This window comes from Grus americana, chromosome 29 (genome assembly GCF_028858705.1).
Source record: "Grus americana isolate bGruAme1 chromosome 29, bGruAme1.mat, whole genome shotgun sequence".
NCBI classification, from domain to species: Eukaryota; Metazoa; Chordata; class Aves; order Gruiformes; family Gruidae; genus Grus; species Grus americana.
The window spans coordinates 2,032,066-2,058,730 of NC_072880.1; the positions used below are offsets into that span (position 1 = coordinate 2,032,066).

Genomic DNA, 26,665 nt, shown 5'->3' on the forward strand with positions numbered 1-26,665 from the left:
ACACAGGGCCACGGAGCTTTTCCCCTTCCCCATCCCGGGTGGGGAGCGTGCAATGCACCGAGATGCAGCACGGGAATCGGGGTGTCCCCCCCCCGAGATGCCCCAGGGTTAGGGTGGCCATGCCCTTGTGATGCACAAATCGGGAGGGGGGGGGGGCTGCAGTCCCAGGCTGTTGGAGACCCCGCGTGGGGATGTAGAGGGGGTCCCGCCAGGACGTGTGGCAGCAGCATCCGCACCCGGTGCCCCAGGCAGCGGTGTGGGGTGCTGCGGGGCCGGTTGGGGTGCTGGGAGGCCACGGTGTCTGCTGACACCTCGTGGTGGTTCCATCAGCCCCAGGGAGCCCATCCCTGCGAGGCCGGAGGGCTGGGACGGGCGTTATCATCAGCCCAGGGCACGCCGTGACTGCGTGGGTGATGAGGGACCGGGCAGACACCCCCCATCCCGCAGCCCCCCTCGGTGCGTACGTGCTGCAGGGCAGCCTCCGGGAAGGCAGAGCCTCAGCGTCACCCGCTGCTCCTCCAAAATTTATTGCTGCAATAAATAACCACGGCGGTGTTGCCCGGACAGGACCGTGCCACTTCCCGAGCCTGAAGGACCGGAGCACCAGGCAGCGCAGGCAGGGCAGGACCCTTCACCAGCTTGGGCAGGGGGAAAGGCACCCTTTTCCCAAAAAGACACCACCCCCCCCCCCGATTTTGAGGGAGAGCTCCAAGGGGAGAGGGGGTCCTGATCGTGATAGGGTTTCTGCCAGCGGGGCCGTGCCCCAGAGGTCTGAGAACAGACAGAATTCATGTCCTAGATAAGGGGAAGCCTCCCCCTTTGCTTCTTGCCCAGCAGCCCAGCAAGGACAGGGCTCGCGGAAGAGGATGAGGGCAGGGATGGCATAGTGTGGGGCAATGAGGAGCTCCCCAAGGCTGCGATGGCCTCTCACCCCCCCCAGCTCCCACCCGCAGGGTCTTCCCGCCCCGATTGCACCCTGGCATGGCTCGATCGGCAAAGCCGTGGGAGACCGGGGTGCCCCGGGGCAAGCTGGGGCTCGGGGCAGGGCTCGGCAGCGGGAGAGGTGAGAAGCGGGGAGCCGCGGAGAAGCAGGGGCTTGAGCTCGGGGAGGTGCTGAGCCCCGGGAGGGTCCGGATGCAGCCGGCTACTTGGTGTGCTTGACGCTCTGCTCCTGCTGACGGATGATTTGGGCAATGGGGCTGGCGATGCCGCCTATCAAGGTCCAGTACTCCTCGAAGCTGATGCGGCCGTCTTTGTTCTCATCCAGGTCGCAGATGAGCTTGTCGGCCGCTCGCCGGTTCCCGGTGTCCTGGGGGAGAAAGCAGAGCCGCTCAGACCGGGGCAGCCGAGAAAAGCGGGGTGCAGGGTGAAGGGGACCCCACGCAAACGTAAGGAGTCGGTCCCCCGGCCCCACGCACCCCGGCCTCACCGTCAGCATGTGGTTGAGCTCACAGCTCAGCATCTTGCGGAAATCCTTCTTGCTGATGCGCCGCGGCTTCTTGCAGCAGCAGCAGCGGCTCGAGTACTTGTCAAAGTTGTTCACCAGCACCTGCACAGCCCATTCCAGCTCCGTGCATTCTGCCATCGCTGCCTGCGGTCACCTGTGGAGACGGAGGGGGGGGGGTCAAGGATGGGGACCCTCCATGTGCCCATGCTGGAGGATGGGGAGGGGGGTGAAAGGGCAGGTGCCATCACTCGGAGCACGCACAGGGGGGGTCTCCGCTGCCGCCGGCCCTGGGACCACCGCCAGACCCCGGGCAGGCCAAGAGCAGCCTCCGTGGAAAGGCAAAAACAACCCGGCACTGCCAATGTGCAGGGTGCTCATCTTCCCACATCGCTGTTCGCATAGAATCGCCCCAAAAATCCGCCATGCCACCTGCCCTGGCTCCGCCAGAGCACCCGCCCCACGCCAGCCGCCCCACCTGCCCCCCCCCCCCGGGGCGGCCACCCCCGCGCGTGGGACGGGATGGCAATTATGGCGCTGGGGCCGCGGGGCTCCTCAGCACCAGGGCCACGGCCGCCAGTTCCCAGGGCTCATTAGGGAGGAATGGGGCTGGGAGCCGTGCGGCGGTGGCGGCGGGACGAGGGCAGGAATTACCAGCCAGCCCTCCTCTTGCTTCATGGCTCTGGGAACACCCCGGCGGGGCAGGTTCGGACCTGCCCAAGCCCCCCCACGAGACCAGCCAAGGGCATCCCCCCCCCGCAGTACCCCGGCGTCCGATCCTGCCTGCTCGCTTGATATCTGGGGGTCCCCCTCCTCCGTCCGCGGTCCTGAGGCTGCCCCAAGCCAGGAAGCTCCTTCCTATGGATGGACCCAACAGGATGGTCCCTGTCACGGGGTCCGACATCCGCATCCCGGGCAGGATGCAGGCAGGCAGGGAGGGAAACTGCGTCACCTTGTCCAGCCTTGGCTCTTTCCTGCCCCGTCAGTGGCAGGGAGCAGGACGAGCTGGAGCGTGTTGCTCCCTCTCATTTCTCTGGAGCCATGCTGATTTACACCAGCCCGGGGTGCAACGCCAAGCGTCACAGCAGCGGTGGCCACACGGATCTTGGAGGAAGCCGACGGGATGGCACGCGTGGAGCCCAGAGGGGTGTCCCAGCACTGTCCCCCAGCGTGGGGGCATCATCCAGGAGGGTGTCTGCAGTCTGGCTGCTCCCCGGGAGCCCGCGGGACCTGCCCGCTGCCCCGGACTTGGCTCCCATCCCCTCTCTCTTTTTGCACTGATCGTCCCCAATCCAGCACCAGGCCAAGCACATCGGCACATCGGGGTGGTGACGAGAGACACGAGGCTCAGCCCCGGGCTCCCCGCGCTCTCCCGCCCGTCCCTGCGTGCCTCGGCGAGGCTGGGTGCCCTCCTGAGCAACCCTCGTCCCCGCGGGAGCCTTCGCTGTGTCACGGTGTCGCGGCCCAGGGCCACCCCGTGCCAGGACCAGCGACCGTCCCCGGCTTGCAGGGCGCTGGGCACCAGGGTGGCTTTCGAACAGTCCCAGCGCTGGCCAGGGGTCCCGCTGTGAGCTGTGGCGAGAGCCGCTCACCAGAGACCTCCGGCACCGGCTGTTCCTCATCCCGGGCCATTAATTGCCAGCAAAAGGTAATCAGCATCAACTGGACAAATGTACCCTCCACACACCCACCCTCTGCACCCGCTGGGGTCCCCACATGCAGACCCCACGCCGGTGTCGCCAGTCCCCCACCATCAGCACCCAGCCCATCCTCGGGGCATCATGGTTGCTGCTTCGCCGCTGACTCACGGCGCCAGCCCATCCACCACAGCGCAGCCTTTATGGCCCTGCCGTCACCCGCGCCGCGGCACACCACGTGTCCCCGGGGCCGGCCTGGGGCATGGGGATGTTGTCACCGCGGTGGGACGCGGGGATGCTGGCACGGCTGCGGCAGGGCTGGGCGCCGGGTAGGCGGGATGGGCAGGATGGGGCTCGCTGGCTGCTCCGCTCCTGCCGCCGTGGTCCCCCCTCTTCTTTCACCTCTCCTTCTCCTTCCTCGCGCACTCACCAGCACCGGTGCCCAGAGCCAGGACCCGCAGCCGGGCACAGCCCCGGCGCTCCCTGCCCACAGCCCTGGCATCGCTGCGGGCAAAGCCCCCTTTTCCAGGGGCTGGACCCCACTGGCAACCCCATGTGCCGGGCTCTCCGTAGGCAGCAGAGGTCAATGGGTGCTGCTGAGCCCCATGCCAGACCACCCACCCCCCAGCCCAGCACCCCCCCGCCCCGGTGCTCCCCCGGCATCTGGCGGGTCCCCTCCTCTGCAGCCCCACGCGCGCGGTGCTGCCGAAGGGCTCGGGGGATTTCCACCACCCAACCTGCAGTGGCACGTCCCAGGGCAGCTCCCGGAGGAACGTTCACCCCAAGGGTCCCGATACCGGCTTTCCTGTCCCCAGCTCGGAGCCTCACCTGGCTCCGTCCGCGGGTCCCGCTGTGTCCGTCTGTCGCCGATTTGGCAGCACGGGCAGTGGGAGCCGATGACGCCCGCTTTCCTCTCACCTTGCACCCATCCCGCCGGGCCCAGACGGGCTTTTAAAGAGGCTCCCGCCCCTCCCTGACGTTCCCAGGGCGTTCCAGGGCTGGGGCTTACCTGGGAAATGGCTCTCCTGCGATTGCAACATCTGGACGGGTCGGTGCGAGTGGGGACCCACGGCGGGGGCCGCTCTGCACATGGCCGTGGCCATGGGGTGATAGCAGGCAGGGATTTAGGGACCACCTCAAAAGACCCCACCATCTGGAAGGGGTGGTGGGCTCCCGGCAGCGGTGATTTACCGGGCACAGTGCAACTCCAGCCTGATCGCAGGATTTGCAAACCTGCCACCGTCCAGCCATGCACCGGCTAAAAACCCGGCTCCTCCATCCCGCGGCACATCCCCGCTGCCCACCCTGCTCCAAACCATCCCACCAGCAAGGCCGGCCAATCGGATCCGGCGTGGCACAGGACCTGCCCGGCAAGGTGGGGGGGGCACTGTTTATTTGAACCAAAACCACTCGTTCTCAAGGGCGAAAGGGTCTCTGGGACCCTGGAAGCACAAGCACCAGCTCCGAGCAGGGCCGTATCCAGCTCTCAGCCATCTCTAGATGCACCAGGACAGATAAGGCTCCTCTCAGCTGGTAGCTGTGCTTGTAAAGTCACATCCGTAATTAATTGTCCCAACAAATTGTACCCCTGCGTGTCTACCAGAGCAATGGCACGGCGATTTGATGCCAAGATTAGATACGGGCGTTATTGGGAGCTGCGTACGCGAAGTAGGAGGTGATGTGTTACAGGCAGCAGCCAGAGGATCTTTGGGAGTCCCGTCCCGGAAAAAAAACCGACATGTGTCATCCCAGCTCTCCACTGGTTTCTTCCTAATCTCGGTTGAGAGGAAGCAAACCCATTCTCGGCCGAGATGCTCCGGTGTCGTTGATGCAACATCCCAGGAGGGTGGGAATCCCTCCCGGACCCTGCAGGCAAACAGCTCACCTCTGAATCATGGGCTTTCATTATTCTCCTGTGCCTGGCAGATGTCACAACCACATCCAGGCCCTTATTTTTACAAGGCATCCAGGGCGTGTGCGTGCGCTCGGAGCAGCCACGTACCATCCGAACCCATCGCAAGATAGTTCCCAGCCATTCTGGTCGCCCCGATGATTTTGGTCTCTCCCCTGGTCCCCACCAGCTCCAGGTCTGGAGGGTCGGGAGCAGTTTGGCTTCTCATGGACAAGCTCTGCCCCATGGGACCCTTTGCAGAGGGCAGGGGGACGCTGAGCCCCAGCTTTGGGGGTCTTTGGTGACCGCCACGATGGGTACCCTGGAGCCACCGCTCCGCACGCCCCGGCACGGACAAATGCATTTCTCGGCATTTCCACCAGCGCGGTGCCATACCCTCACGGTCGGCGTTGACTCACGAAGGGTCTGAGCTGTTCCTACCACCTCCGAGGACTTTCCAGATACAACAGATACTTATCAAGGATGGCTCACGCCGCAGGAATCGCTGTCCTCCCGACAGCGCACCGTCATGCCGAGGGGACAGTCACCAAACCAGAAACAGGACCCAGGAGTTCCCCACTCCCACGGCACGTTCCCAGCCTGGTGTCGGGGAGAAGATCCCCTTTCCCGCCCCCCCCCTTCCATCACCCCAACCATTTGACACATTTCCTGTCTCTAATTAAACGCACACCACACCTTTCTGCTTAATTTCCATGTATTTATTTCCAAGGCAGGAACAATAAATAGTCATTCTCGTTGTGAAATCCACCCCAAGGTGAGAGGAGACAGAGGGTGGCCTGTGGCCGAGCCACGGTGTCGGTGCTGCCGCGCCGGCCCGGGAGGACCTGCCACCCCAGCCCAGCCTTGGGTTTCATCACATTTCTCTGGGGTTTGGTTTGGTTCATCTTTTCTTTTTTTTTTTTCTTCCTCCACAGCACAGAGCCTTGCAAGGTGACGCAGGAGCTGCCAAGGTGCCTGCACCCTCTCCATTTTTGGGGTCCCCATCGTGGTTCTGGGGCTGCCCATGGGCTCCTCCGGGACACGGAGCTCAGCAGGAATGGAAAGTTGGGATAACCCAGCTCAGCAGGTGCCCAGCACCCTCTCAAGTCCATTTCTTCACCTTCCGTGCGCTCGGTGCCTGAGCTAATTGCTCCGTCCCAGCACGCCACCGCTTTGTGGCATTTACTGTTTTCTAATTTGCTGTAATTACGCAGAAATCCCACAGTCTCCCCGCACGGGTGGGATCTTGCCGCTGGCATCGCAGCTCCCGGGTCTTTCCGAGCGCAGGATTTCGGGGTGTTCTCTGAGCTCCCTCCAGCCCAGTGTGCAGCCACGTGCCCAAAGCCCACGGAGCGCCCGGTTGTGGGGTCAGCTTGTGGGGTCCCTGCAACGGGGACCACTGGGCACGAGCCACCCCAGGAATTGGGCACGTGTATGACCCCTTGCACACCCTCGGCACCATGCACACCCCGAGCACTGCGCACACCCGCAATGCCCACGCACGCCCACAGCACCATGGCCATCGCACCCACCCACAGCACTCTGCAGCGTCCCGTGCATATGTGCAGCCCCGTGCACACCCACAGCACCATGCACACTTGCAGCATCCCGTGCACACCCGCAGCATCCCTTGCACCCTCACACCTTGCACTGGGACCAGTGGGACTGCGCAACCCAGCAGCAAGTGACGCTCAGAGCCACGATCGCTGCAGCCCCATCCCTCCCTGCTCCCCACTTTCCCTCTCCCACGAAGGACAAATGAGGTCACCCCATCCTGGCTGGGTTTGTGGGGTTTTTTTCCAGTATTTTCCTTTATTAATTTATACAAAAATGGTTGCAAGTGACGCAAGCCGATAACAACCCGCCACCGTCCCAGCCCCGAGCCCAACCGCCAGCCAGGGGCCAGCATCCCTGGAGAGGGGCAGGTGGGGGAGCCCTGGCATAGCACCCCAAAACCTGGGCAGGCACAGGGCACCCGCGGTCCCTGCGCCAGGGGAAGAGCAAAGAATACACCCAGGCCACGAACGGCAACGTCGGGGCTGGCCCGGAGCCCGGGATACCCCCGAAGGTGCTCGAAGCACGAGGCAGAGCGGTGGCAAAGGGGGTCCCATGGGGTGGCGGGGTGTGGGGCCGGGGGGGGGGACGAGCCCGCACATCCAAGGGCTTTTGGGGGAAAGGAGCCGAGTCTCTCTCGCTGCAATGCTCCGGGGCTGGGGGATCTGCAACCGGAGAGTTTTCGGGGCCGGAGGCGGGACAACCCTGGGGGTAAAGGCTCTGGAGCAAAGGACGGAGAAAGACGGCTCCGGAGCTGGGGCCAGGAACCCCCTTGCCACCTCCCTCCCACCGCGGCACGGGCCGGAGCTGGGGATGGGAAGGGAGGTTTCCTGACAGGAAGGAGAGACGAGAGAGGGCAGGGATGGAGCCGGGGAGGGGGATCCCTCCGCCCCGGCTGGGGACGTGGGGAGGAGAGACGAGCCCCGGCAGGAGCGATGCTGCATTTTCCCAGGCGCATCCCACCGGGACCAGCAGCCTCTCGTGCTTCTCGGTGCAGAGCCTGAGGCCTCGGGCGCCTTCCCGTTCCCCCACCACCCTCTACTTCCTCCGGCAGCCCTTGGCCGCGTCCCCCATCATGTCCCAGTACTCTCCGAACTCCAGCTTGGCCTCGTCAGGGTCTCCCATACATTCGATCTTCTCCTCCAGCGGTCCAACGCACTGCAGCGGGGGCAGAAAAAGCATCGGGGTGATGGGGCTGCGGGGTCCCGCAGGCAGCCCGTGCCCACCCCAGCTCCCCCTGCCCACCCCTGGGCTCTGCCCTCACCTTCCCCAGGTGGGGCAGCTTCTGCACCACCAGCTCCTGCATCTCGTTGGGCGTCAGGTACTCCTTCTGTCCCTTCACCGCGTAGCAGTGGAACTGGTTGATGACGGTCTCGATGGCCCGCTCCACGTCAGTGAGCTCCTGGCAGTCCTGCGCGGGGGGACAGAGGGGTGAGCACCAGTGGGACACATGCCTGGGTGGACGGGACATCCCCCGGACAGACAGGACAAGCCCCCAAGTAGATGGGACACCCCCCTGAGCAGATGTGCCAGTGCCCTCTGCAGATGTTCAACCCCTCTGCAATGATGCCATCAACCTCCTTATCAACATGCTACCCCTCCATACAGATGTGAGACCCCCTCTACAGATGTGAGACCTCACTGTACAGACATGAGACCCCCCGTACAGATGCAAGACCACTCCATACAGATGAGACCACTCCATACGGACGTGAAACCACTCCATACAGACGTGAGAACCCACCATACAGATGGGAGAACCCACCGTACAGATGTGAGAACCTGCCATACAGATGTTGCATCCCTCCATACAGACTCTGCCCGGCTGCAATACCCCCCTACAGCTGCCATACCCCTCCACTTCGATGTGACACCCCTCCCCACAGGCATGTCACCCCCTGTCTCTGCTTGCCCGGACTTCTCCCTGCCCGGGGCCAGCGAGGCTCAGCCACCCCGGCGTCTCTGGGTGCTACACCCACGGCGCACAGGGGCCGCCGCGGCCGTCCGGACTGGTTCTTCCTCTCCTTTGCACAAGCGGCGGATGGCGGCATGAGTCAGTGCCCGGGACGACTCGGGCGCCTGCCGGGATGGGGCTCGGTGACGGCGGGAGCCCCTCTCCCTCCCCATCGGGGCTGCGGACCCCTTCTCCAGCAAGGTGGGGGGCAGAGCCCAGCCCTACCCATGCGCCCAGCTCTCCAGCCACTCGTGCTAATTAGCCAAAGCTGCGTTTGACGGGAAACGATGGTGATTCACTTGGCATCTGCGGTTTCCCCTTGAAACACTATTAAACCACATCAGGCGATGCCCATTAGGAAGAACCCAACAATCTTCAGAACCTCAGCCTGGCACCCCGGCTCAGCCAGCCAGGGCCGAATCCTCCGCAGGTGCAAAGCGGGCGCGGGGTGGGCACCTCCCGTTTGAAAGCTGAGGAAAACAGGAGACTTTCTGCCGTTGGGCTTCCTTGGAGAGGTTGCAAGTAGCAAGCACAGCTCCCGAAGATGAGTCCACAGGAGCTGGAGAAAGCTGCCTGGTTCCCCGAGCTTTCAAGCGGCTCCAAGTCTGCAGCACCAACCAGGTCCCCGCGCCCAGCGCCGGAGCAGTGTCGCTGAACCCCAAATCAGCCTCCTGGCTCCTCCGCTGGAGCTTGGCTCCAGGATGGGGCTGGTCCAGCCGCGCTGCTTTGAGTCACCCCATGCCCAGGGCTGTGCTCCAAGGGATGGGGCCGTGCGGGGTCACCCCTGCACCCCGCACCCCACCGGGGGTCCCGGCCCTCCCGGTGCCGCAGCGTCGCTCATGGACCTTGCGCTTCTTGCGGCAGTTGCACTGGCCCATGCTGGTTCTCGCGGGGTCTGTCAGTCCTCGGTGGCAGCAGCGGTGGGTCTGTCCTCTCCGGTGGGGTCTTGGGGAGCTGGCGGGGGGAAGAAAGCCAGGCTCAGCTCTCAGCTTGGGGGTAGTTCCCCCTCCTTCGGTGCCGGGACTGAGAGCAGGGCGAGGAAGGAGCGCTGGGATGCGGTGAGCTGCCGGGACACGTCCCGGCGGCAGGAGCATCCCTGCCCCGGCGGCAAGTTGTGGCAGAGCCAAGCGTGGGAGTGGGGAGGGGTGCAGAGAGGTGGCGGGACCCCTGGGTGCGGACCCCCATCCCGCAGTGGCAGATGGGCCACTTACCTGCTCCACGGGCTCTCCTGGGTCTGCGCGGGCTGCGGCGCGACGGGGTTTTATACCGCGGGGAGGTGTGAGTGGGAGCTCCCTGCGCGCCGCCAGCTGCGGTGTGGTGCAAGGCGTCTCATTTCGGAGCCTGGCCCGGGGCCAGCGTGGGGCCGGGAAACGCCTCTTTCCTGGCCACACCGACAGCTCCCCATCCAACCCGGCACGGCACAACCGCGCGGCACCGCGTGGGAACAGCTGCCCAAGCACCGGGCCCTGGCCGGCTCCAGGAACGGGTCATCCCATGGCAGGGATTTCACCATTTCCCAGCAGCGACGGGATCTGGGAGCTGAATGCCGGAGATGGGAGCTCGGTTGAGGGTTCTGAGCCGGGGATGACATGCTGTGCCAGCGGATACGTCCCCCATCCTGTGCCACCCAGGACCCCAGAGAGGATGGGTGTCGATGCCCTGGAGGTGGCGGCTACCACGGCGTCGTTGCCGGAGATGCTCCCGAGCCCCACCCTGGTCCCGGCCACATCTCCGCCACCCATTGGGGTTGCGCTAAGCACCCCCACAGCCCTGGCAGGAAGGCATTTGTGGGGTGCAGGGTGGCACCTCGCAAGCCAGACCAGCGCCAGGGCAATTTGGGAACGGCCCCCATCCATCACAGGTTCCCTGCAGCAGCCACCCCGGGGCAGAGTGAGCCCCGACCCACCTGGGCTGGTCCCCGGGCAGATGCAGGCAGGGGAGGAGATGGGCTGCCCAAATCGGGAGCCCCCCACTAAGAACAGCAGCGATGCTTGGGCTCAGGAAAACCTTTTTTATTAGCTCCACATCAGCCGGGTTTCCCCACCAGCCCCGTCACTTCTTCTTCCCCGCTTTCTCCCTCCGCATGGCCTTCGCCAGCTCCCCGATCAGCCGCCAGTACTCGCCAAATTTCAGTTCCTCGTCGTTGTTCACATCCAGCTCGCTCATCTTCTCCTCCAGAGAGGGGACGTCCTGTGTGGGGCAGGGGGGGGACAGGGGAGGTTCGGCCGCATCCTGGTCCCCGGTGAGCAGGACGGGGATGCGGAGGAGCAGGGGCTGCCGCTCGCTCTTACTCACAAATCCCAGGGTACCGGGAGCAGCCCCCCCAGCTTGGAGTGGGGGGGGACAACCCATGGGGGTCCAGCTGCCCCCTCCCCACGCATGCTGCCCCTCACCTCACCTTCATCAGGTTGGGCAGCTGGAGCTGGACCAGCTCCTTGAACTCGCCAGCCGTCAGCGTGCCCTTCTTGCCCTCCTTCCCGGCGTAGGTGAAGAAGACGGTGACGATCTTCTCGATGGCCGTCTCCAGCTCGGTCAGCTCGCCCGTGGCCATGGCGTCGGGACACAGCAGCAGCCCCGGGGCTGCAGGGAGAGGAGCCGAGGGGGGGGTCGGAGGCGGAGGCGATGCCTGGGGTGCGTCGGGAGAAGGGGACCCTGACCTAGGGTGCAGCGAGTCTGCAAGGTCTCAGCTCAGCTCTGGGTGTTGCCCCTCTGCTCCCCAGGGACCGAGCGCTTCAGCCAGGCGCGGGGAGGGGAGCAGAGCGGTTTGGTGACACCGCTGCCATTCGGCACGGCGTGGCACAAACACCGTGCACGCAGCCGGGACGGTGGCGACATCAGGAAAGGGACGGGGGGGACGGCGGGGGTCCCCAGCGCCGCTCTTGTCCTGCGAGACGCGGTGGCCGGGATGGGGCCGATGCTGCGGGCAGCGATTCCTTACTTACCCCCCTCACCCGCAGGCAGAGAGCTGCAGGCAGGTCTCGACCCTCTGGGAGGTTTTATACCCCGCACCGCAGGAGGGGAGAGCGCAGCACTTTGTCCCCGCCGCCACGGTGTTGGGTTTCCTGTTGCAGCCGGACGGACGTACAGACAACCCCCGGGAGCAGAGACGTCCTCCTCTCCTCCCTCCCCGTGCGGGCAGCGCACCAAATTCAGCGTTCGGCCATGCTGGTGCGAACCTGCCCTGGTTTCAGCGGCACGGCACGGGCTCTGCCGCCGCGGGGATGCTCCGGTGGGGAGCAGGATGGGACCACGGGGCAGAGGGGAGGGATGCAGGAGGATGGAGCACGTTTGCTCCGGTACTCGCTGGGCTGGAGCATCACCCGGACCTTTTCAGGGGCGCGGGGCAGGTCTCGCCCCCAAACGCATCCCCGCAGGGACGGGGTCGCGCTGGGGATGGGGACATGGCCCCCAGCGCCCCGCTCACGTCCCGCCATGCCCCGACGCGGTGGCTCGTCCCAACGGCGTTGCGGATCCGGGGCCGGGCTCGACCCGCACCGAGTGAGAGTTGTGACTCAGCCACCTGCTGACATCATCCCTATTAATAGTGGGCTTTGTAAAAATTAATTAATCCAAATTAATTAGGGGGTTGGAACTGCCCGAGCGTTCCCCTTTAATCATCGTGTATTTATAACATGGCAGCCCTGGCAGGTTTCCACCCGGGAGACGGAGCAGCTCTGCGCCGCGGCACCACCGTTCCCACAGGGCCCCCGGAGCCGTGTCCCGCACCCCGGCCCCAAAAAACCCCGCGTGGTGCCAACGGCACAGGCCCAGGGAGAGGCGGTGGGGACACCGGAGGCGGTGGCGCGGGACGGGGCGGGGGGGTGATTTTGGGGACTGTCTCTGCCCGGAGCGCGGCAGGGCCGTCCCTGATGGCCAGCCACGCCATCCCTGCGCTGTGTCCCGGTGTCCCCACGGCAGCGTGACACCGAGCGCAACGGGGAGCGAGGCCGGGGTGAGAAGTCCCCCCCACCGGGACAGCACATGGGAGTGGGGTCCCAGCCTGGGGACCCCCCACCAGCAGTGTTTTGGGGACCCAGAGCAGGGAGGTCCCCGGCACAGTGCTACCGTCACCAGCCCTGCAGTTTCTGCTGAGCCCTGACGCACTCACTCCACCTCTCCACAAGGATGGGGTGGCTCCGGCCGGCACCGGGCACCTCGGTCCCCACCCCACACCCGTCACACCAGCTCACGGGGGAGGAATTGGCTTCCTGCAGCCCCATCCGGCCCGGCCCCCTCCCCGGGGTGACGGGGGGGACGGGGACGGGACTTCCGCCGAGCCCCACGTCAGGGGACCGAGATGGTCTCTTGGGAAACCGCCGGGATGAGTCAGGCTCGGCAGGGACGGGGACAGGTTTGGGGTGAATCACCGGCCCCGAGAGCCAGGCGGGCCCGTGACTCGCCGCCCGTGGAATTCGGGGTGCCGGGATGGGACAAGGAGGCAACAGGCGCTGCAGCGGCCCCACGACAGGATGCGGCCAAATCACTGGTGGCAGGAGAAACGGCACCTCCCGGCCGAGCCCGGGGTCCCCGCTCGGGGCCGTCCCCACAGGCAGGGAGCGGTGATCCGGCCTCGGGGACCCCGGCGCTACCGGGAGGTAGCAGAGCATCACTGGACCCTGTGTGCCGGGGTGAGAGCTCGTGGTTGGGGTGTGGGTGCACCCCAGGGGGGGGGTTGTGTCCTGGTGTCGTCCCCGACCTGTCTTGGCTCTACCAGGGACGGTCACTGCGGCCACCGCAAGTGCCAGCCCGGCAGCGGTCCTCGCCAGCCCACCGCACGTATCGGGGCCGGTTGGAGGGGAGCGCGGTTATCTGAGGATGCAGAACCGGGTGCCCGGTGCCACGGCGATGCCCCCAGCACGGCGGGTGCCCGGCAGCTTCCCCCCCCCCCTCCAAACCCCAGGGATGGAAAAGCCTCTTCCACGCTCCAGCAATGGGACAGAGAGACAAGATCGGCCCAGCCCCGGCACCAGCAACTGGAGCAACTGGTTTAGCTGGGTCAAAGTGGAGCACTGGGAGTCGCAGCGGCTGAAACCTGTTCCAAGATGTGTGTAAACCTCCTGGCATGTCCCTCGCTGCTCCCAGTTTGGTAAGAGCTCGTCCTGGGAATCTGCCAGCGCGGACACGCCGGGCGTGCTCTCCCAACGGCCGGCACCGCAGCGGCAGGGAGCGGGGCCACGGTACCCGGGGCCGACCCCTCCGGCACCCACGCCATGTCCCCACGGCATCGGGGTTCACCCTTGGGTACCCGGCTCCAGCCAGTCCCACCGCTCAGGAAACGCCTGGCCGAATCCTGCTCTCCGGGGAGGTTTGGGGTTTAATAAGAACGGGGCAGAGCCCCTCCGAGCGCAGCCGGAGCCTTTGGGGAGCTCAGCAGAGCCGGGCGGTTGGACGCACCGGCCGTGCCGGTAGCCAGGGCCGCCTGGCTCTGTGCCCACCGCGGGAACCGGGGTCGGGTTATTTTTAAGCTCAGGATCAGGCAGCGATGCCCGTTGCCATCACAGGCAGCTGCTGCCCGACTGGGCAGGCGACACGGCCCCGGGGGGCCAGGCGTCCCCGGAAGGGGCGGCCAGATCCTGCCCGCTGCCGAACCGCACCGGGGACAGCGGCACAGGGGCTCCGCTGTCGCCAGCCCCCCGCGCGGACACCGCCGAGTGAGTGCCACCGGGGTCCTCTCCCATCTCCCCCCGTCCCCGGGCTCCCCTCTCCGGGAGCTCACCAGCCCTGGGCCCCCCTCCCTGCCCCACACCAAAAATGGGAGCTGTGTCCTGCTGGGAAGCAGCTCAGTTCGGGACCCCCACTTCCATCTGGGACCCCCACCTCCAGCCAGGGACCCCCACTTCCACTCAGGATCCCCTTTGCAGCCACCTCAGCTGCCCCCAGTACAGGACAAGGGCTGGACCCCCCCAAGACCCTGCACGTCACCCCAAACCCTCCAGCCCCCCCCACCCACAATGCAGGGTGGTGGGGCGGGTGGCCGGGTGGCAGGGTGGGTTTTGGGGTCCCCAGTTTGGGGGGGGGGGGGGGTGCCACACGGCCGCGGCGCTTCCCAACCACGGGGACAGGAAGTGCAGGAGATGGAAACGGAGGGAGCAGGATATAATTAGCCCCAAATTAGGACTGGAATCCAGGATAAAGAGCCCGGCACCACCCGGCTCTTGCGAAAAGCCACCACGCCGTGCCGGCAGCTCCCGCCAGCCCCCCTGCGGGTGGGGGGGGCCCAAAAAGATGGGATGATCGCACCCACCTAAGTTTGGGGGCTCAGCACCGCTGCTGTTCCCCCAGGGATACCGGTGCCGGGGAGGCCGTGGCGGGTTCGGCTGTGCGGATGCGGGGCCGTAACGAGAGCCGCGGCGGGGCCGGGATTATCGGCATGGGCAATGCCAGCTCGGGAATCTGGTTTCTTGGCCGAGCCGTTGCTGGAGCAACCTCCGAGCTGGGATTGTGGGGCTTTTTTAATTTGACAAGAGGCCTTTCTTGTGTGCGAGGAGCGGGCGGCCCGGGCTGAGTCACCCGATAGCCCCCACCGGCTCCCCCCCGGCCCCGGCTGGCTCCCGTTGCGAGGCCGAGGACACCGGATACCCACGCCTTATCACCCTGAGGGAGGAGGGCCGGGGACAGATCCGGCACGGCACCGTGGCGCTGACAGATGGGGGATGCCGGCGGACGCCGAGCGGGTGACACCGTGGGGTCAGACCCCGGGTGCTGCGGTGCCACGGGGGCCACGGCTGCGAGCGGAGCCAGGGCCTGGCGCAGGATCTGACCCGGAGCCAGCCGGGGGGGGGTGGCCGCAGCGAGGGACCTCACAGCCCACCCCACACGTCCCCATGCCCCCTGGCATCCCAGCTGCCCCACGGGGCCATGGCAGGGCCAGCGTCACCCATGACGGTGACAAGGGACACCCAAGGTTTAACACAGGGGGGACACAAAGCCCCCCCAGAGTGACTCCCGGCACCGCTGCCCACCCCTCCCCTGCCCACCGCCACCCCATAAGCACCCGTGGGGCTGGAAACGCTCCTCTGCATCACCCCGGGGCCGGCATGGGGTGAGCGGGGCCGTGGGGCGCCACAGGTTTGGGCTCCCCTCGTCCCGGCCCCAACAAAGGCAGCGTGGCGTGGCCCGGCGGTGCCAGCCCGGCTGTCCAGCCCCGTTATCGGATCCTCCCGGAGGGGGCTTGGAGCTTATTTAACGTCTCCGGCCAGCCCAGCCCGGCACACTCGGAGCAGCAGGCGGGCGGCACGGCGGGGAGCTCAGGTGAGCGCAGGTCTCAGCGGGGACACGGGTGCCCTGCCAGGGGGCAGGCGGCCGGGACCCCCTCCCAGAGGAGCACCCATCCAACCCTGGGGAGCAGCGGGGTGACCCCCAGACGCCCCCCCGCTGCCAGGTCTCTGCCCAGCGCCAAGCGTTCGGGGTGGAGGCCACGACAAGCGACGCTCCCCAGTGGGAGGGAGTGGGGGGGGGGGAGGCTGCAATTTGGGGGGTTGCCCCTCCGTAACGCGGCGGGTGCCCCCCCCATAGCCGGAGCCATGGCATCGCAGCTGGAAGGGGCCATGGAGACGCTCATCAACGTCTTCCACCATTACTCGGGCAAAGAGGGGGACAAGTACAAGCTGAGCAAGAAGGAGCTGAAGGAGCTGCTGCAGAGCGAGCTGGGCTGCTTCCTGGAGGTAGGGACCAGCCATGTTGGGGTGCGGGGGCCGGGGGGGTGTCCCCCTTTCCCTCCTGTGCCCTGGGGCAGCAGCATCCCAGCAGGCTGCTGAGCCCCGGGGTCACCCTGTCACCCCCCGACACACGCAGACCCAGAAGGACACGGGTGCCGTGGAGAAGATCATGCAGGACCTGGATGAGAACGGCGACGGGGAGGTGGACTTCCAGGAATACGTGGTCCTGGTGGCCGCCCTCACCGTGGCCTGCAACACCTTCTTCTGGGAGAACGCCTGACCCAGGCCGGTCCCCACCCCGCAGCAGCTAGCCGTGGTGTCCCCAAAACGCAGAGCCCCCCGCCATCCCCCCCAGCTCACCCTCTGCTCCCCAGCACATCCAGGGAATCCCACTGGGATCCAGCTGCACAATAAAGGCACCGACCCAGCCAGAAGCGTATTGTCAGCTCCTTCATTTCCAGGGTCGGGAGTTCTGCCCTGTCCCCCCCTACCAGTGCTCCCGGGGATCCCAGGGAGCTTTCCCTCTCCTGAGCCACGGGGTCATGGGGAAAAGCCACCCTGGGTCACCCCAATTGCCTGGAGACATCCCCATCTCCACCCTGCTCTGGTTCTTCCATCGCACCCCGTGCCCCACCTTGCCCCGGAGCCCGACATCACCCCGGGGGACAGCACGGCTGGGACGGGTGACCCCGGCCCTGCACTGGGGGGGGGCTGGAGTGCAGGATACAGGGGCGCAAGGTGGGGGCACGAGGGGCCAGGGGGGTCGGCCGCAGGCCGGGACTCGTCGCTCGTCCCACCAAAGGCTCGGGCACCGCGCCCCGCGGGGCTGGAGGAACCGGTTCTTATCTCCTCGCCCAGAACCCCCAACGCTGAGGCCCGGCCCGGCGTAGGGCCGCCAGCGCCATCATCTGCCAAGGCTGGGGCCGGCCCCGGTTCTTCCCAACCAGCCCGCATGGCTCGGGGCCCTCGCTCCCCCGGTCGGACCCCACACGGGGGGCAGAAAGCGGGGATACACCGGGGACAGCCCAGGCCACAGGCCCAGCCAGGCCGCGGGGGGACCGGAAGCGCCGTGAGGCCTCCTAAGGTCTTTGACGCCTCCGCCAAAGCCAGGACCTGCTGGGCGGCTCCTGCGGGATCGACCCCCGCCGCTGGGCTCAGGCGCCCGCTCGCTCCGGATCGCGATCGCGGGGGGAACCGGGGACCGGCCCCGCTGGAACCCGGCCAGGCCTCAGCGGAGCCGCCGCCGACGCCGCCGACGCCTGCCTGAGGGAGCTCCACCGCCCACGGTCCGGCCCCGCCCACCTCGCCCCGGCGAACCAATGGCCGGCAGGAATGCTCCCTGCGTCAGGACTGCCCCGCCCAATAGCAGGGGAGGTGATGACTGACATGACTCTGCGCCTGCGCCGTATGTGTTGCTGCCGCCATTTTGGCCGGCTCGACGCGGGCGGTGGGAGGAGGGAGGTTGTCTGTGGTGGCTGCCGCCATTTTGTCGCGGGTGCTCGAGTGCGGCGGGAGCGGGCGGAGGGTGCCGGAGTCAGCCCCACACCCCGCGCTACCCGCCAGCCAGCCCCACCGGAGACCTGGCGACCGTCTGCTTCGGTAAGAGCGGTTGGCCCTGGCCGTAGGGCTGCGAGGGGGGCGCTGAGGAAGGAAGGGAGGGAGGATCCGTAAGGAGAGGCCGCGGGGTCCCCTCAGGCGGCGGGAGTCTGCCCGTTGCCGTTTGCGGGGGGGGGGGGGGGGTCGGGCTGTGGTGTTTGCCCCTGCCCAGGCTTTGTGCCCTCAGGGCTGGGCTTTGTCCCACCGTCTCGTAGGGCGGCTGTCGGACGAGGCTGGATGGACAGCCCAGACGAGGCCTCGCCTTCCTCCCTGTCCTCGGCTGGCGGTGCCGGGGCAGCCCCCGCGCTCTGTGGTGGGCTTGTGGGAGCGGGGCTTCCTCTGCGAACTGCGCTGCGGTTGTTGTTCAGGAAAAATGCTTCTTAAAAACCTTTTTAACTAAAAAAAAAAAAAAAAGATGCGGCTGCCTGTTGGCTTAATTTCTAGCTGCTGAACTGTAAAACACTGTAAAGAAAGCGTTTTGTTCAAGGTATTTTGAGGGTGGGTGCTTTTTGGTGGTCGTCTAAGCATTACATTTGATACTGATTATATATAAAAAAATAGAAATTGATTTGCATAGTTAGTGGGTTTGAGCTTAGCGTATTTCAGTAGTATTTATCACCGTCGAAGCACTCGGGCTTGAGCTGTGCCCTAAAGATGAGTAACAGCTGAGATTAAATCCCTTTGGTGCTTTTGTGAGGCGTGTGGCAGTTCTCATGTATTAGATATTAAAAAACCGAAGTGACTGTTCACTTACGCTTTATCTCTGTCTAGGCAGTTGCAATCAGAATGTACTATAGGAGGATGGAACTTTAATATTTTTACAGTATACGAGACTTTTGTAGAGTAATTTTGGAATTCTGTTGCCAAGTATATGGTATGCGTCTGTTTAAAACAAATTGGGGTTTCCATCTTGCTGATACTAAAAGCTTAGGAGCGGTGGCGGTGTCACTAGGTGCTGTACTAGACGAGACGTTTGGGTGCCATCTTGACTGCTGATGGACTGTATTTTTGCAGTATTATTCCTGCCAATGGTAAAATTCTCACTTCCTGAAAAGATGACTTCTCATTAAGGATGAGTTAGCATAACTTGCTGATTTATTAAACCTGCTACATCATGGCAGTGACCCAGAAAACTTATTAAAAATGCATTGAATACTCCATTATCTACCCTGTTCTTGATTCTTTCCACCAAAGGAGCCAGAATGCAGGTTTTTTGAATGTTTAGCCAAGTAAGCACAAGATCTCTGTGCTTTTTGTTAAACCTGGTTCTCGTGTTTTGCAGATTCTCTCGATCTGAAGATGGCTGCACAGTCAGCACCGAAGGTTGTGCTAAAGAGCACCACCAAGATGTCTCTGAACGAGCGGTGAGGAAGCCAACAGCAGCTTCAGCTCATAAGAAATTTTTTTACTTAATTATCACTGTCCGGTGTCCAAAAACCAACGTGGTTTCTGCCCTCTTTTAACCTGACTAAAACAAGCAGATGGCTATGCACCTCTGTCTTAAACTGCAACAAATGTGGTACGCAAGGTTAAAAGGGCAAGTGTTTTGGAGAAATTTATCCGTAGCAGTTAATATTAAACTATTCGACACATAAATATGGTGGGATGTGTTATAACAAAAGAGAGAAACCTCACACCCTCCCTTTTTCTTCCACATGTTTTTACATTTATATAGTTGATGCTGCAGCACGGTAGCATGTTACCTAAGCTGCAGCGGGCTTGCTGCTTTGTCCGAGGCAGACACACGTGCATGTGGTCTGGCCTGTAAGAGGCATGCAGCAGGCCATGAAACAAGCCCGAAGGCCCTTTAACAACGTTTTGGGCCTTGTAAGAGGCAAATGCTTTGCTTCATCTCCATCTCTCTCTCTTCTTGAGTTCTTTATTTCTTCTGTTGAGTATTATTCTGTTTTTTTTTTCCCCATGCTTTTTGCGGTTCTACGGTGACAACTAACAGCGATGCTGCAGTTACGTTTCACTTTCTTACTAATTGCTCTTGGCTTAATGAGGTTAGTAACATCGAACCAGGGAGAAAGGGAGTTGTTTGCACGCAGTTCCTGCTCTAGCAAGTTCTGCAGTGAGGTGTAGCCTGAACCGGTGCTCGGAGCTTACCCCAGGAAAGATGAGTGCCGAGGTGAGGGAAGGCTTGCTGCTGGCCTGTTTTGTTTTGATTGGTCCATATTCCTCGTCTGTGTTTTCTTTTGCAGTCTTGTGTGGTTCCCAGGACACAGTAGAAAGCTGATGGGTTGCCCCTAAGGAGGCTTACCATCTTGCTGTATGTTCTGCTCCTATGTAGTTCTTAGAGACAGAAGATTCTTTGTGTACCAAAGAAATTGCCAAGTGAACTGTTCTAATAAGTGAGCACATTTGGGTGGTGGCATTTCTTACGGCAGTGGTTCTGTGGTGCGCCAGAGGCACACCGGCCTTGTTCTCAGGGGGATGTCTTCTGTAAAGCTGCCTTCCGGCATTAAGTTTTTAAACAGTTTTGTCAGAGCTTTGAGGGTTAATTTGGCTTTTGCAGTCAGATTTCAGTTTGCTTTTCTGTTTCTGTGATGTCCTCCTCTCCCATCTGTCATGATCATCTCTGCTTATTGCTTGTTTTCATTCCTTCTGCCATTTCTAAAATCAGTAACCTAAAGCTTTATCACTTCTGAATTAATATACAACATCATTTCTGAGTTTCCAGTTCTTGCACACTTGTGGAAAACAAGGAATACGTAATCACATATGACGTGACCTAAGTACCACTCTTTACGTAAGGTTCATGGGATCTGGAGATCCAATCTTGAGAACCATGAAATGCCAATAAATGTATGTAATAAAGCTTTATTTAAACACCCATTTTATTCGACCTTGAAGCTTTACTAACATGCTGAAGAACAAACAGCCGATGCCAGTGAATATTCGGGCTACCATGCAGCAGCAGCAGCAGCTAGCCAGTGCCAGAAACAGAAGACTGGCCCAGCAGATGGAGAACAGACCTTCTGTCCAGGCTGCTTTGAAGCTCAAACAGGTGAGAGACAGCGGCGTGTTTTGGGGCAGCCCGTTGATGTCTGTCACCAGCAGATGGCTTTTCAGGATGTGGTGGATTTTGAAAAACGCTCCTGAAAGTTTAAAAACGAGAGACCTAGAAAGGACTTGCAGAAAATCTCACTTTTTACTTCAGATAAGTAATGCTTTGTAACTTACTGGTTAATGTTATTGAGTTGGGGTTTTTTTTTTGTGCTGGTTGTTCATATCTCCTCTCTATTTTTTCAGAGAAATGTTCTCATTCTGGGTTTCTGGATCTGCCGAGTGCTTCATCTCGCAATCTAGCTGCAGTTACAATTGCTGCAGGTTGTTTCCAGTACTTGCTATCCAGTTGAGGCTGGTTGCTCCCATCCCCAAGTCCACCCTCTCTTGGTGCACTCCCTCGATAGCAGCTGGCTGCGAGGAACAGATGAACAAACTGATTTTTTGATCGCTTGCGAATGCTAGAATGCAGGCCTGGATTCAAGGCATATTGTTGCGTTCTCCTTACCTAAAGAGTCTTTATCATTCCACATTTCAGTGAGGAGTGCTACAGATTACGGTGTGTTCCTCAAATTGCCTTTGGTAGAGCAAACGTGTTAGATTTTGCTTTCTCTGCTACAGTTGATGTGCTTCTCTGTAGCTCTGGACTTAGGGAAGGGGCTGGGGGCAAAATCTCACTACAACAGAAACCTCAATAACATATGGAAGAGCGCTGTTTGTCTAGGGTCCGCTCGCTGTCAGGCTGCAGGAGGTTTTGCAAGTTTTAAAGCTTATATTTAAATGGGAAGGCTGGTAAGATTAACTTGAAATGCATGTGTAGGGCACAAATTGAAACCTGTGGGGTAGCACTGCGCAGCTGTGTGGTGAGTTCAAATAGCGGCACTGCATGACTTTGACTTTAGAAGTAGTTAAATATAATTCTCTACATTATTTCGCACAAGAGAAGAAAGCCCTGGAAATTTCTTAGCTGAGCTGCTTCACCAAATAGCTGGAATAGTTAAACCTGCCCCACATGCTCACATTGAGGGCTCATTCTCTGATAAAAAGGAATGCAGCTGCTTTTTAAGATCTCTTGAGACTTCTGTTGTAAAAACAGACTGTGGTGCCAGTTAGCCTTGCAGAGCTTGTAAACAAAAGCTCTGGAAATGGTAGTCTAAATTATTTTCTGCTGAAAAAAGAAAGAGAAGTTTGAAAAGTTAAGAATTTCACAAGTGGTAAGTGAAACCAAATTGAAAGCATGAAGTTTCTGCGTGCTGAATTGAGGTGGTGCAGAGGAGCAGGGAAGAATTGGTCCTTAGCTCTTAAACCCCTTTGGTTTTTTGGGTTTTTTTGTTTTTTTACGTTGGGCATAGGTGTTCTTTCATGGTCTTCTGGAGTTAAATGCTGCAAGGGAGGGCCACAGTAAGGCGTAGGGAAATGTGGAAACATGGTTTATGCTGGTTGTTCTTTGAAGATTGCAGGTTGCTCTGGAAGTTGATGTGATGATTGGATTTTTACAAGTGCTATACTTGGTGTCACTGGGAGCTTTTCTGATCCTTCTGGATGGGCTCTGTCTGGAAGCACTGGGGAGCATTGATCCCAGTGATGGGTCACCTGTGCTTCAGAAAGGACTTCTCTAAACTCTTGCGGAGCACTGCTTGTGCACGTAAACTGCTGGGTTTTTTAATGTAAAAACATTTATACTGACTGTGGTTCTAGACATGCGTTTACTTAGTAGCTGGAGCAGACCAAGGTGCTGCTGCTCTGAGGTAGAGCAGAAGGGCGAGCACCCTTAGGCTGTGTCAGTGCAAAGTCCAGCAGCTTATCTTAAACTCTCATGGTAAGTGACATAAATGAATAATTGGATGTGGAACATACATGTGCTTTTTCATTCCTTTCTGCCAGGGAGGCAGGGCAAAAGAGAGAGGCTGACGTTTTCAGACTGCTGCAGCTGTTGGAAAAATGAATGACTATCTAAACTCTGAGGCAATAAAACTTAAAATCTTAGTACCGCTACAGAAGAGACTGATTTTAGATGAACCAATTCAGCTGTCCATGGGCTTGGGTCAGGCAGACCTGTAAAGCTGACAAGCAATAAATTTAAGCAACTCTTGGAACCTGTAGTAAAATACAGCCTTTATGGCTGCTTCCATCACCTTACCTTTTTAGGGTCGAGAGCTCTTGTTCTTGAGACAAGCGTGAGGGTTCCCTCTTGCTTCTTGCCGCCTTGTAGGACTCAGTGGTGCCTGCAGAAGCCACAGCCTCCTCTGTGGAGCCCAAACTGGTACCGGTGTGTATTAATGATACTGGGATGTAAATTGGCAGTTCAGCTGCTGCTTCACAAGCAGTTGAGCCGTTTCTGCAGCGGTTCTGGTACAGGGATTTGAGGGCAGGAGCTGTTAGAGCTGTCCCAAGGGATGCCAGCTCTGTCTGTAAAATAGAGTCTGGTAGCTGGACGTACACAACACGCAAAAAAACCCACCAAAAAACCCAACCAAACCACTTCAGAAGCCAGATACACAAATATCAGTATTTTGCTGTTCTAGTGAGGGTAGATTTCTTCAGTCTAGTTTCCTGTTAGGAATATAGATGGAAAAGTTGATGCTTTTCCTAGCTGTGGCCGTAGTCTGTGTGGAAGCTTAGCCGGGATGGGGCAGTGGGCCACTGGGGATGATATTTGTGGCACGTGGCTGCACTGATGTCCCCTGCCCTGCAGAGGTAGGTTAGCCTGTGCCACAGCAGGGGTAGTTGCTTTCCATCTCAGGGGCTTGCTTGGACCATCACCTTCCAGCGGAAAGGATTAGCGGGCTGCCTTGCAGATTAAGTGTCTGCTTTGATTTGGACAGAGCAGCACTGCTAAAAGTGGAGAGAAATATTTCCTTCCAAATCTGCAAACTTTCTTGTCTCTGTACAAACACTTGCTTCCAGGAAAGGTCTTTGTTCTCTGTTTGGCCTTCACAAATTATCCCTCCCAGAGCAGATTTGATTGTCTTCCTTTGAAGCTTGATTACATATTGCAGAGAGCTGGTGACCCTCTATTTTATTTAAAAAAACAAAAACAACCAAAACACACCACTTTTATTGATAGGCGATTGCTGTGCCGTTTGTGTTGCAAATCTGAGATTGCTGCATGACTTTTTTTTGTTTCTTAACAATCTTTTATTCCAGAAGAGCTTAAAACAACGCCTCGGTAAAAGTAACATTCAGGCACGATTAGGCCGGCCGGCGGGACCCCTTGCTCGCGGAGCCATGGGAGGAAGAGGACTGTCCATGGGGCAGAGAGGCTTGCCGCGAGGAGCCATGCGTGGTGGCCGGGGAGCAAGAGCTCTTCTGAGAGGAGGAGTCCCACTCAGAGGTCAGTACCCTGGCTGGATATTAGTAACCCCGTCTTCTTGACAGCATGACTCTGATTCTGTTGCTCAGTCTGAAAATGAAGTTTTTTCTGATTTGAATTCCTGTTCTGTGTTGAAGGTCAGAGCCTGCTTCGTGGAGGACGAGGTATATCCCCCAGGATGGGCCTGAGAAGAGGTGGCATTAGAGGTCGCGGTGGCCCCGGAAGAGGTGGTCTAGGCAGAGGTGCCATGGGCCGCGGAGGGCTTGGTGGCAGAGGTTAGTGTGCGCAGACTTGAGGAGCTTCAGGAGGTCCTTGACGCTGTCGGCATTGCTAGAGGGGTTCTGGGGACCGTCAGCGGACTTGTTGGCGGGTTATCACTTGGTTCTGTGACGCTTGGAACAGCAGTCGAGGCAGTTGAGGGATCTCCAGCGTACTGAGGAAGACTCCGCTGTCTCCTCACACTTAAGAAGGAAATGATAGCCTGTGTAAACCAAGACTCTCAAAAATAATTAGTGAAGGGGGTGTGTTGGGTTTGCAGGACAAGGTTTTGGTAGCTGCCCCTGTAGCCCCCACACACACACACTGCCAAAACCTTGCCGTGCAAACCCAACACAGGGAAAATTTAACAGTGTAGAAAGCCTAAACCCCCTGCAAAATAAATTTAAATTTAGAGCTTGAAACTGCACCAAGTCTTGGGTAAATGAACTCTTTTCAACAACAAAGCAGAGAAGCAGTAAAGCAGGAGTGCAAGAGGAAATACAGGAGACAGCTGTTGATGGTTGGGTGGTTAATATTTCAGACAGATGTTTGGTTAGAACATGGGCCAAATGCTCTCTCTTGTTACTTTGGGACTGGCCCCACGTTTGTAGGAGCTAGAGCTGACAGTTGTCGGGAAGCTGCCTATCTTTTGACAGCTTTGGCTCGTAGCTTTAGCTCCATTCCTTAGCCTGACAAACACACGCTGATCGATGGGGGCTCTTGGGGATCCTACTTCTGAAGGAGTCTGAAAACCTCTGAAGTACGTGTCTGTAGGAAAAATTTGCTCATGATGGTTCACGGCATTGCCGTTTTGCCAAAAGCTCCGGCCCGTCCCAGAGATGTGCAGGATTTTGGGGTATGCTCCATGGGAGAGAAGCAGCACGCAGCGCGTAGGTGGGGGTCGGAGTCTGAGCTAAGAGCGTAGCTCTTAGGCGTGGATCAAATGTCTGTCTGGGCTGAAACGGGAGCCTGGGGAGATAATCCGGAGCAGCTCTGCCCAGCACGCTGCGTCGTCCAGGCTCTGCCAGAGGAGCGGCAACCGCCGAGGCTCGGTCTGGTGGAGTGTGTAACCGTCATCTTGTCTCTCTGTAAGGTCGTGGCATGGCGGGCCGGGGACGAGGGGGCTTCGGAGGTCGTGGCAGAGGACGAGGAAGAGGAAGAGGATCGGCACGTCCTGCGTTGACCAAGGAGCAGCTGGACAACCAGTTGGATGCTTACATGTCTAAAACGAAAGGACACCTCGATGCCGAGCTGGATGCTTACATGGCTCAGACAGACCCGGAAACAAACGACTGAAGGTCGTTCCGAGAGACTGTCGCTGAAGTTAGTGTGTTATGTCGATGCCCATAAGCTAAAAACGGAAACCCTGATTCACGCTGGAAGGACCCGCAGGAATAGGGAGCGGCCCTGTTCTACCGAAAACCAGACTTTAGTGTGTTCCTTTAACATTTTGATACTATCTGTTGTATGAAACCTTTTTTTTTTTTGGATTGTTTTTTTTATATCTCTCTTTCTTCCCCCGAGTACTCCAAACATGAATGTGACAGATCTGCTGCAGTTAATCGGCTGACATCAGCACTGGTGCCTCACCGTGTGGCGCGTTAGATGAAGCTCTCATCGGTGCTGGGATCCCGCAGTTACGTGTCTCAAGCTCCACGGTTGTGTCTTGGGGTCGGCCTTGTCCCCAAGCGTGACCCAAGGGCCAAGTTTGCACCCGCAGTTCAATTTAACCCATCCGAAGCAAAAAAAAAAAAAAATACCCAAAAAAACCCCCATAAACCACAACTCCCAGCAGGGCAAACAGGCTATTTTTCTTGTTTCGCACCAAAACTTTCCTCTTCCGTCGGTAGCCAGTGTTCTGTTAATGCCTAGTGCAGAGCCCTTCCCAGGTTGAGAACTTCCTTGGTTTGTTGGTTTTGTTGTTTTTTAGATAACTTTGAATTTCTTTTTGCATTGTGTTTGAACAGATGGCACCAGTGGTATCTGTATCTGCGAGAAAACGAGTGTTTATTTAAAGGAGTTGGAAGCAGGAACATAAAATTTACAGCTGTGACAGCAAAGCGTGGTAGAACTGTCTCTTTTAACACACCAAAATTCCTGTTACCTTTCGGTGTAACCAAAACCGCCTCCTCAGGTCAGACCGACTGCCTGCACTTACCCCAAGGGTTTGGGAAGGGGTCTCTTCCTCCCCCTCCTCAAGTTTTAAGTTCAACCATTCTGTGACCCGTTCCAGTTTCAATGGAATCTTGTATTTCTGGTTTGTTGTAACAAAGGAGAAATAATTATAAAAACGATGTGGACTCTGGGTGGATTTTTTTTTTTTTTAAATTTTCCCTGGAAATGGGGTTTGT

The 26,665-nt window shown here is 59.8% G+C and overlaps 5 protein-coding genes across 12 annotated transcripts; 2 read left to right on the plus strand and 3 right to left on the minus strand.

The window, feature by feature from the left end:
• Positions 1–512: 512 nt before the first annotated feature.
• Positions 513–4,481, minus strand: S100A16 (S100 calcium binding protein A16). 3 transcript variants are annotated; one of them, XM_054806457.1, is made up of 3 exons: positions 3,910–4,481; positions 1,430–1,601; positions 513–1,309 (listed from the first exon to the last, which is right to left on the minus strand). In XM_054806457.1, the coding sequence occupies exons 2-3, from the start codon at positions 1,583–1,585 to the stop codon at positions 1,145–1,147; spliced, it is 321 nt and encodes a 106-aa protein (XP_054662432.1). In that variant the 5' UTR covers positions 1,586–1,601; positions 3,910–4,481; the 3' UTR covers positions 513–1,144. The 3 variants fall into 3 exon arrangements, with proteins under 3 accessions (XP_054662432.1, XP_054662431.1, XP_054662430.1); XM_054806456.1 differs by lacking the exon at positions 3,910–4,481 and adding an exon at positions 2,228–2,350; XM_054806455.1 differs by lacking the exon at positions 3,910–4,481 and adding an exon at positions 2,210–2,325.
• A 2,722-nt stretch (positions 4,482–7,203) lies between these two features.
• On the minus strand, positions 7,204–9,431 carry S100A14 (S100 calcium binding protein A14). The gene is made up of 3 exons (XM_054806460.1): positions 9,326–9,431; positions 7,791–7,937; positions 7,204–7,684 (listed from the first exon to the last, which is right to left on the minus strand). The coding sequence occupies exons 1-3, from the start codon at positions 9,356–9,358 to the stop codon at positions 7,565–7,567; spliced, it is 300 nt and encodes a 99-aa protein (XP_054662435.1). The 5' UTR covers positions 9,359–9,431; the 3' UTR covers positions 7,204–7,564.
• Positions 9,432–10,476: 1,045 nt separating this feature from the next.
• On the minus strand, positions 10,477–11,905 carry S100A13 (S100 calcium binding protein A13). Of its 3 annotated transcripts, none has more exons than XM_054806464.1 (3): positions 11,423–11,905; positions 10,879–11,137; positions 10,477–10,670 (listed from the first exon to the last, which is right to left on the minus strand). In XM_054806464.1, the coding sequence occupies exons 2-3, from the start codon at positions 11,029–11,031 to the stop codon at positions 10,533–10,535; spliced, it is 291 nt and encodes a 96-aa protein (XP_054662439.1). In that variant the 5' UTR covers positions 11,032–11,137; positions 11,423–11,905; the 3' UTR covers positions 10,477–10,532. The 3 variants fall into 3 exon arrangements, with proteins under 3 accessions (XP_054662439.1, XP_054662440.1, XP_054662438.1); XM_054806465.1 differs by having other exon boundaries at positions 10,879–11,153; XM_054806463.1 differs by having other exon boundaries at positions 10,879–11,060; positions 11,423–11,720.
• A 2,066-nt stretch (positions 11,906–13,971) lies between these two features.
• On the plus strand, positions 13,972–16,584 carry S100A1 (S100 calcium binding protein A1). 2 transcript variants are annotated; one of them, XM_054806418.1, is made up of 4 exons: positions 13,985–14,131; positions 15,680–15,731; positions 15,996–16,144; positions 16,275–16,584. In XM_054806418.1, the coding sequence occupies exons 3-4, from the start codon at positions 16,004–16,006 to the stop codon at positions 16,416–16,418; spliced, it is 285 nt and encodes a 94-aa protein (XP_054662393.1). In that variant the 5' UTR covers positions 13,985–14,131; positions 15,680–15,731; positions 15,996–16,003; the 3' UTR covers positions 16,419–16,584. The 2 variants fall into 2 exon arrangements, with proteins under 2 accessions (XP_054662392.1, XP_054662393.1); XM_054806417.1 differs by lacking the exon at positions 15,680–15,731 and having other exon boundaries at positions 13,972–14,131; positions 16,275–16,583.
• Positions 16,585–17,549: 965 nt separating this feature from the next.
• On the plus strand, positions 17,550–26,619 carry CHTOP (chromatin target of PRMT1). Of its 3 annotated transcripts, none has more exons than XM_054806409.1 (6): positions 17,559–17,737; positions 19,017–19,098; positions 20,591–20,744; positions 23,894–24,077; positions 24,194–24,331; positions 25,408–26,619. In XM_054806409.1, exons 2-6 carry the CDS (start codon positions 19,034–19,036, stop codon positions 25,608–25,610), a joined length of 744 nt encoding a protein of 247 aa, XP_054662384.1. In that variant the 5' UTR covers positions 17,559–17,737; positions 19,017–19,033; the 3' UTR covers positions 25,611–26,619. The 3 variants fall into 3 exon arrangements, 2 of the variants coding, with proteins under 2 accessions (XP_054662384.1, XP_054662383.1); XM_054806408.1 differs by having other exon boundaries at positions 17,560–17,737; positions 23,891–24,077; XR_008574371.1 differs by lacking the exons at positions 24,194–24,331; positions 25,408–26,619 and adding an exon at positions 20,990–21,302 and having other exon boundaries at positions 17,550–17,737; positions 23,891–24,025.
• Positions 26,620–26,665: the final 46 nt, after the last annotated feature.

Bases quoted from the DNA above. Each gene is read 5' to 3' on its own strand.
- S100A16 (XM_054806457.1), bottom strand. From the start codon at position 1,585: ATGGCAGAATGCACGGAGCTGGAATGGGCTGTGCAGGTGCTGGTGAAC. The intron at 1,310-1,429 runs GTGAGGCCGGGG...TTTCTCCCCCAG, and splicing joins AGCTCAACCACATGCTGACG to GACACCGGGAACCGGCGAGC.
- S100A14 (XM_054806460.1), bottom strand. From the start codon at position 9,358: ATGGGCCAGTGCAACTGCCGCAAGAAGCGCAAG. The intron at 7,938-9,325 runs GTCCATGAGCGA...CCCCCCGCGCAG, and splicing joins ACTGCCGCAAGAAGCGCAAG to GACTGCCAGGAGCTCACTGA. The intron at 7,685-7,790 runs GTGAGGGCAGAG...CCCCCGCTGCAG, and splicing joins AGCTGCCCCACCTGGGGAAG to TGCGTTGGACCGCTGGAGGA.
- S100A13 (XM_054806464.1), bottom strand. From the start codon at position 11,031: ATGGCCACGGGCGAGCTGACCGAGCTGGAGACGGCCATCGAGAAGATC. The intron at 10,671-10,878 runs GTGAGGTGAGGG...TGCCCCACACAG, and splicing joins AGCTGCCCAACCTGATGAAG to GACGTCCCCTCTCTGGAGGA.
- S100A1 (XM_054806417.1), top strand. From the start codon at position 16,004: ATGGCATCGCAGCTGGAAGGGGCCATGGAGACGCTCATCAACGTCTTC. The intron at 16,145-16,274 runs GTAGGGACCAGC...CGACACACGCAG, and splicing joins AGCTGGGCTGCTTCCTGGAG to ACCCAGAAGGACACGGGTGC.
- CHTOP (XM_054806408.1), top strand. From the start codon at position 19,034: ATGGCTGCACAGTCAGCACCGAAGGTTGTGCTAAAGAGCACCACCAAG. The intron at 24,078-24,193 runs GTCAGTACCCTG...TCTGTGTTGAAG, and splicing joins AGGAGGAGTCCCACTCAGAG to GTCAGAGCCTGCTTCGTGGA. The intron at 24,332-25,407 runs GTTAGTGTGCGC...TCTCTCTGTAAG, and splicing joins CGGAGGGCTTGGTGGCAGAG to GTCGTGGCATGGCGGGCCGG.